We start from the raw sequence: 8,556 nt of genomic DNA on the forward strand, positions 1-8,556 counted from the left end.
TTGCTTTTAATGTTTCTTTTGAAAAAGAACAAGAGCACAAGTGTGGGAGGAGGATGGACGGAGAGAGAGACAGAGATTCCCAAGCAGGCTTGGTACTCTCAGCACAGAGCCCCACAGGGGGCGCAACAGCACAAACCGTGAGATCATGACCGGAGTCAAAATCAAGAGGTAGACACTTAACCAAATGAGCCACCCAGGTGCCCCAAGACATAAATCCACTTCTTATAAATCAAACAATTTGATCACTGCATGGAAGTTATGAGAACTCCTGTGATAAGCCCTCTATAGAGTAAAGAATTCATCTACAAAGTCAAGGAATGAGAATAAATAATTCCCTCCTCCCTCTTCTCACTTCTCTCCTCTCTCTCCCCCTCCGTCTCTCTTTCTAATTTTTAGTAAACCTAGAATGAAGTTTAAATAAAGAACACTATTTAGTTGACCACAGCCAACCTCAATGCAAGAGTGCATAGTGGGGAGTGTCTTAAATCTAAAACATGGTTAGAAGCATGAGAAATGGATGGAAATCATCCCATTTCAAAGCAGTTCTCAAGGTTTGCCCAGAAACAGGCCTGGTTAAGAAGTTAGTAAGATGGAAGCAGCCCAGTCTAGAGTGTGGCAGACAACCTGTCCTGGAGATCGTTCTTTGCAGATATTATATTCTTGGGTTGGTTTTCCATCCAGTGAAGGCTAAGATATCCATAGACACAGACTAACAGACCCCATTCCTTATCTGTAAAGAGGGAGCACCCTGTTGAGAGACTGGCGTTAATATTCTGAAAATAATCTGACATCTTCCACGTTACTTGTAGATAGATGATGAGGAGTCTGAGAGTCTGATGGGACAGCTGACTAAATGTGACTAGCTCAACTAGGCTAGGTTTACCCCTATGCCCTGGGCAAAATGTGAAGCAAAACCCTCCGTCCAGTAAGTTGGGCCTTATATTCACTAAGATTTCAGATGTAAACTCAGCAGGGTTTCATGCATACAGAATTACAGAGCGTGCTTAGTAAATCCACGTTTTAGAAGAACAAATGTGAGAACACTGGGTTTTGCATGAATAGCAACTGTAGTACACAGAGTTCCAAGATGGCTCCCAAGATTCTCAACTCCTTGTATATACACTTTGATCCCTTTCTCTTGAGTGTGGACAGAACAGATGACTTTAGAGATGTGATTAAGATCCATAATCAGTTGACTATGAGTTGATCAAATGGGAGATTCTCCTGGGCAGGCCTGACTTAGATGAACTCTTAAAGGAGAGACCCTCCTGCTGCTCTTGAAAAAGTAAACTGTTTGGTTGTGAGAGGGCCTATAAGAGAGGACACGTGGCAACAAACTGAGGGCAGCTGCTAGTTGCTGAGAAAAGTCCCCACCTGACAGCAAGAAAATGGAGAACTCAATGATAAAATTGCAAGGAATTAAATTCTGCTAACAACCACTCGACCTTGGAAGAGGGCCTTGAGCCTCAGCAAAGACCATAGCCCCAGCTGACAACCTGTTTGCAACCTGTGAGACCCTGAGCAGAGGACCTAGTTAATCCTAGATGTCTGGCCTACAGAAGATATGACATAATAAGCCACTAAGCTTGTGGTAATTTACTACACAGAAAAAGAAAACTAACAAGGAACTGGCTCCCTAAACAAAGAATAATAAAAGAGACTACTAGTAGCATATAAAAAAATTTTTTAAAGAGTCTTTATAAACTATTTGGGAGAGATATCTCTAGAATGTTAGCTATTTCCTTGAATGTTTTCATGTAATAGCCTTTTATAGACAGACCCACACATAATGGAGCTCATTCTTTTTTACTGGCTAAATGCCTTTGCTGATATTCTCCAAGCTACAAGCCTGCAAAGACTTAGGAAGATCCCCACTACTGTCCCACCTCGTTCTTCCCTCCTCCTATAGCACTGGGTTCATTACCCTTCTCTCTATGCTTCTGATGTGAAGAAATCTATGTATTTGATGAAAGCATGAAAAGAAAGATGGAAAAAAAGAAGAAAAGAAAGATGAAAAGAAAAAGCATTGCAATTGCCTCTCTAAAGGAAGCATTTCAATTTTAAAAAATCTCCTTGGACCATTTTAAACAGTCTATACAGGAGTACATAAAATATATGTAAATATGAATGAGTTTCTAAACCATTGTTATTCAGAATACTTTGGAATCTCCTTGATAAAGTCCACTGAGGTACGAACTTCCTTTAAAGCTTAAATCTTATCTCACTAACCCCAAAGGAGAAGTATTCTGGCCAAATTTTAACGTGACTGGAAAATGTATGCTAATATACAGCTATGAAAATGTAGACTAGGGACGCCTGGGTGGCTCAGTGGGTTAAGCATCCGACCGGCTCAGGTCATGATCTCGCGGTCCGTGAGTTCGAGCCCCACGTCAGGCTCTGTGCTGACAGCTCGGAGCCTGCAGCCTGCTTCAGATTCTGTGTCTCCCTCTCTCTCTGACCCTCCCCCGTTCATGCTCTGTCTCTCTCTGTCTCAAAAATAAATAAACATTAAAAAAAATTTTTAAATAAAAAAAAAGAAAATGTAGACTAATTATATTTGAAAATGGACACTTCCTTCTGAAAGTTTTATATGAAGGAAAGAAAAGAGTTCTTCTCGAATGGTACCAAATATTTGTACTAAAACTATTTTTAAAATATGTACTTACCTGTTTTCTACTACACTTTCCCTTTGTCCAGATTTATATTCATGTGCTTAGCACAAAAGTCTACTCAGAAAAGATTTTTAAAAATATATTAGACATAATAAATGTGGGAAAAGTAAACTAGATACAGATCATAATGTTTTAACATTCATTGTGTGTGTGTGTGTGTGTGTGTGTGTGTCTGTCTGTCTGATTTAGAGTGTTCCCAATGAGAAGTGTGGTTACATGTAATGAGTCAAAAAAATTCATTGGCATTACTTTTTTGTCCTAACAGGGTATAGATATTAAAATGTGCAAGGTTCTGTTTTTCTAACTCTCATTGCACTTCAATTAAACAGAAGCCAGAAGAACATATTTCAAAAGTAAATGTATTATAGAGTAGTTTTATATAACAAGATTTATATTTTCCAACAGTTTTTAAAAATTGCATATTGGAAAAAATAATTTCCAATTAAGGGTTCATGATTGTCTTTCAATCCTGAGAAAGAATTCACTTCTTAAATACTAAAAGTAAGAAATGACCTATTATATAAAACAATAATGTGTCACCAGGTGATAAAATATATTGTTAACTTCTTTTATGTTGCCCTGTGATACTATTTCAACTGATAAATTAGTAAGATTATGTTATAAGCTTTTATTGTTGTAAACTTATTTTTTTTCTGGGAGAAGTTTTGAATGATGTTTTGTTTTATTATTTTCCATTACAATATTAATTCAGTAGGGCTAATGATAACACTGTATGGTGGTTAAGTTAGCAAGGTGGTTTGCCAGGATTATTGTTTGTTCTCTTATTTTTTCATCAGGATTACCCAATATAAAATGAAATAAGAAACTAACATGACTATAAAGTATACCTAACAAATAAAGCAGACAATGTGCCAGTAAAAAACATATTACGTTCCAAGTATAATAACATTATTCACTTTCTGTAGAGCTTTTATTTGGGCAGGTGGTAATTTTGCTAATTTAGAAATGGTTTCATCTTGCAAAAAGTTTTAACTTGCACAAGAAAATATATACTATAAAAAATCAAGGGAAATAAGGATGATCATAGGAAGAGTTACAGGGACAGTACTTACACTTAAAATTTTGTCAACACAGAAACATAACAGAATATGATAAAATACTTAGCCAAGGAAATGGTATACCCATGATTGTAGATACAGCAAAATTTGAGGCTAAAAATTTATTTAAAGTATTTTTTTTAAGTTTCAGGTTATTTAAACCATCCTGCAATTCAAAAGAGAAGTAAATGAAAAAATACAATCCTCTTTCCTGGAGTGGGGTTTGCTGGGACGGGTATTCATTAGATGTTGTAAAAAAAAAAAAAAGTCTTGCCAAAGTCAACCATTGTGTTACTCATCATTTTAAAATTTGTTTCACTGATTTTCAGACTGATTGCATGCATAGTGGTCCCCTCCAGGAATCCCCCAGACCCTGTGGAGCATAGACCAAGCATGTTCTCCAACAATTTTGGGGTTTTTTTGTGATTTTTATTCTAAATGCTAGTATATAATGATGGTCTTCTTAAATAAGAACTTAAAATTTCTAATCTTCCATTTTATTAACGTTAATGTTTAGTTTTAAAAACAAAGGCTATTCACTAGCCCTCTGCTTACCAAATGTAACAGTGAGAGAAAGAGGCAAAGGTATCTCATTCTGATGATCGAAAACCTCTCTCATTAGTAAATCATACCTAAATATATTGCTGCAGTAATTCCCAGGGCTGTGCTGGGATGATTCACTACACACTGCACTTCATTCAACTTTAAATGACAATGAGATAAGCAAATACCATTGATCAATTACCTCATTTTCAAAAGATGCTTTTGGGATCCTTGTTGAGTCTTTGGGGTTTAAATTTGCAACTTCAAGAAGAAACATTCACATGAAACTAATCAGTTCCTAAGGAAATAATTAGTAGTAGCCACAATCACATAGGGTTGAAGTCAGCAGTGGTGATTTTGGTGGTGGAGGTAATGGCAGTGGCAGGGACTAGAAGTTTTATTACAATATTTTCTCTTATTATCTAAAGAAGGCACATATATAATTGCACTGCACTTCACCAATATGACACATGTCGAATATAAAAGGGGACAGAATGGTTAAAGCTAAAGTTAAAAACACTGGAAGAATATCCACACCTTCTACCATGAGTAGGGTGGATATCAAAAATTAAAATTAAACAAAATCAAGTAAATGCTTCATTTCCTTCCTATGTAAACTTTCCAACTATTCCTAAGGCACAAAGTCCAGGACTTTATTCCTACATAATAGAAACGTGTATATTTCACAGTATATGTGCATGTGTATATTTCACAGTGTGCGTGCATGTGTGTGTGTGTGTGTGTGTATACACACACTACTGGTGTGGAAATAGAATTAGATGTGCTCTCTCATGTCAGCTCCAAGAAATATACCATCACAGTAAAAAACAATAGTACTTAGGGGCGCCTGGGTGGCGCAGTCGGTTAAGCGTCTGACTTCAGCCAGGTCACGATCTCGCGGTCCGTGAGTTCGAGCCCCGCGTCGGGCTCTGGGCTGATGGCTCAGAGCCTGGAGCCTGTTTCCGATTCTGTGTCTCCCTCTCTCTCTGCCCCTCGCCCGTTCATGCTCTGTCTCTCTCTGTCCCAAAAATAAATAAACGTTGAAAAAAAAAAAACAATAGTACTTGAACCACAGAAAAGCCTTTAGAATAAATAAATGACTTTCTGGGAGTTTTGTGAAAGAGGCAGAAAAAGGAAAGACGGCACATAGAAGCAACATAAGCTAGGAAGAAGGTGGGGATACTCATAGTGAAACCAACTGAGAGAGAGAACTTGTCAGGGGTAAAAGTACAGACTCCTAAGCCTGTTGGGAAGACCAACGGGCTCATGAGGAGAGCTTGAGAAGCCTGGGAAGGAACGGGGACCTGACCGTGGTCCTGAAAGAGAACAACTTGCAGGTGATTCCCAACAATCTACAAGCATTCACACAACACCGTATCCTTATTTTCAACTGTAGCTTAAACAAGCTAAACGTCCAATAATACTATCCCTCAAAAAAAAAATGTCTACACTTTCTCATATGATCAGATGTGCCTTTATAATGTCCAGCTCTTCCCTTCCCAATAGTCTCTCCTAAAGGGTTAGGATAATTTCAGGAATGAGAGGTGCGCTATTCTATCATAAAACCAGGAATCAAGATTCTGACAAACTCACAACGCTTCGAATTCTACAGAAAGCTTACACTTGGCAATCCTGACTCTAGTTTGAATTTCTTGAACTCTGATGGGAAATCATGCCTATCCGAAAGACCTGAAGGAATGATGCTCCATGGAAGCATAACATTACAAACTCACCCCATAATCTAGACAGACTTGAAACTCTAAAAAGATAAGGTGGCAATTCAGTAACATGGGCATTCCCACTTTCACCCCATAAAATCCATCAAAAAGAAAAACAATTCCATAAAGAGGTACCAAAATACAGGTCCCACAGTGAACATGGGCATCGATCTTCAGGCTCTTTTCTAGCCCTCACAAACCCAGCAAGTCAAGGGGGGCAACTACACCAATCCAAAGTGTTAATACTACACCTAACCATGGGTGGAAGGAAATTTCTCCGCACAAAAGACACCTCTGCAAAAACGGAAGGAATTTCACTCCGCTGGTGCAAAAAAAAAGAAGGTGGGAGAGAAAGTAATCTATACGTGGAAAATCATTCTCAGAAAATATCATACAACTCGTCGAAGTGCAAGACTTACGTGTTCCGTCAAAACGGGTGGCGATGGTGTCGAGGAAGGTGTTCTGGGGCGCCAGTAATCCTTTCATAACCGGCATTTTTCCAGCGTGGTGTGAAATTCTCCATCAAAGTTTGTCCAGACGGATGGTTCAATAGGAAAGTGCCAAGAAGGGAGAAGGGGAGCGTGCTGACGGCAGCGGAGGGGGACTTGGCGCGGTGCTGGGGCTGATCAGGAGGTGGAGGATGGAAGGAGAGAGGGTGCGCGTTCCAGCCGCCGCTGCTCCGGCAGGAGCCTCTCCGCGAGCGCTCGGCGAGCCCGCCCCGCACCTCCAGGCTCAGCCCGGCGCAGGCTCCCTCTCCCGCCCCCTCCACCTCCGCCAGCTGCCGGAACCCCCCACCGTCCCTCCGCGGGCGGCAGTGCCCGCCGAGCGCCGCCTCGCCTCCCACCCCGCCCGCTCGGGAAGAGCCCGCCTTGGCCCGGGGCGCCGCGCCCTGACCTCAGGCGCTGGGGTCGCGGAGGACGGCGCTCGCCGCAGGGCGAGGCCGGGTGGCGCCGAGCCTCCCTGTTTCCAAGGGGCGCGGGGAAACGCGCGCGAGCACGACTCCCACCCCCCAGGAGCCAGTGAACAAAGACCCCTTTGTTCCCGCTCCGTCCCTCTCCCGGGGAGACCGGAGTCCCGTGGGTGTGGTACCGAAGAAGGGGAGGAGACAGGTTGGGGCAGGTACCCGGCCACGGCCTGGAGCTTGGGAGGGGGCAGTTCCCCCAGTGGTGTCCCAGGGCGCTGAGGCAGCCTAGCGCCCCAGGGGGAGGTGGCCCCTTTCCGGCACACCTGAGTGCCCGCGATTGGAGCAGGGCAGCTTGGAGTTACTTGCGCGGCCCCCTCCCCAGTCACCCGGGTCTTTCCGCCTGAAAACTAGTCCAAAGCTCCCGGGGTTTTCCAACTCTCCTTGCCGGGCTCAAAAAGGGGGTGTTTCGGCCCCTTTCCCCAAATTGCCATTGGTCTCCCCAATCCATTCTTAACTAAAAGAAAATAATAAAAGCGATTTTTTTTTAATGGACAATGATGGTTTCTCACTCCCTGGTGAAATGTACATAAAACATTACTAGAAAAGTTTTGTTTTTATTGATTTGCAAAATACAATGGAAGTAAACCCTGTAAGGTTGCCTTGTAAAAAAAACAACTTCAACACCAATCAGCCCAGCCTGCCCCCTCTCCACCACCCCACCGCCCCCACCCGCCCCTCAACAACCCCTCAACAACCCCACATCCCCACCCAAAGGCTACGCTTCCGCCGATACTGGAACCTCCGGGTAGAAAGCCCGACCGCGAGTCCCCGGAACGGCAGGTGTCATGGAAAACGAAAGCGGTCTCTCCCTGCCCTTCTCCCCTTTGCTCATGCGGGGACTCCCGGTCTGCTAACCTTCTGCCAAGGAAAACCTGGCCCAAGCCTGGGGCGCAGCCCCGCCGGGCGTGGAGGAGGACACCCGAGCTGGGATTCTACAGAAAACCCTGGAAGTAAGGAGACGTGACGGGAAAAGTTGAGAGCCCAGGGATAAAGCAACACAAAACAAAAACGTAAGCCCAGGTGCTGGCGCACCCGGAAAGAAAGGGGGGGGGGAAGCGAACAGGTGTGTGAGCCTCGGCGAGGGGCAGCTCGCCTCCCCGCCGCCTGGGAACTCGCCTCCCACTAGAGTTGGTAGCGAGGCGGGGGGCGGGGGGCCCTTGTTTGCTCCAGGCTCCTGGGGCGAAGAGGGGACCCTGAGGGTTTCGTCACGGCGGCCCAGGGTTCCGGGAGGGCGGGGGTGTATTGAGGGAGGGAAGCATCCCCCTCTCCCCGCCCCCGGTCCCTCTTTCTCCGTGATGCACTTCCTGCGGCCGAGGATTCCCTTTGTGTTGAAATTCGAGAAGATCCGGCCGCCGCGTGCAGCTGGCGGGGCGGGGGGTGCGGGGGCCGGGGAGGGGATTCCTGAGTGGGCGGCGCGGGGCGGCAAATCCAGAGGTCAGGCCTTTGGCGTGGGGTCTCCCGCCCAGCCGAACTCGCCGCCTGCCCGCCCGGCCGCTCCCACCCTTCCCCTGCAATCCTTCTGTCCGCAGCCAGCTGTGCTTTGCGGAAGCCGGGCTTACGTGGGCGGTGTCCCCCACGCGGCGCGCGGAGAAGACTAAGGG

General features: G+C 44.5%; 1 protein-coding gene across 1 annotated transcript in view; it reads right to left on the bottom strand.

The window, feature by feature from the left end:
• The window catches only part of KCNH8 (potassium voltage-gated channel subfamily H member 8), a 356,045-nt gene extending 349,559 nt beyond the window's left edge, over positions 1-6,486 (bottom strand). Inside the window, exon 1 of the mRNA XM_047100054.1 lies at positions 6,411-6,486. Within this exon, the coding sequence (XP_046956010.1) occupies positions 6,411-6,486 (76 nt within the window). The remainder of the gene's footprint in view (positions 1-6,410) is intronic.
• Between the last annotated feature and the right edge of the window lie 2,070 nt (positions 6,487-8,556).

Source organism: Lynx rufus, unplaced genomic scaffold, assembly GCF_022079265.1.
Source record: "Lynx rufus isolate CCGP_SWC_20201006 ecotype Redwood Valley unplaced genomic scaffold, mLynRuf1.p SCAF_5, whole genome shotgun sequence".
NCBI lineage: Eukaryota > Metazoa > Chordata > Mammalia > Carnivora > Felidae > Lynx > Lynx rufus.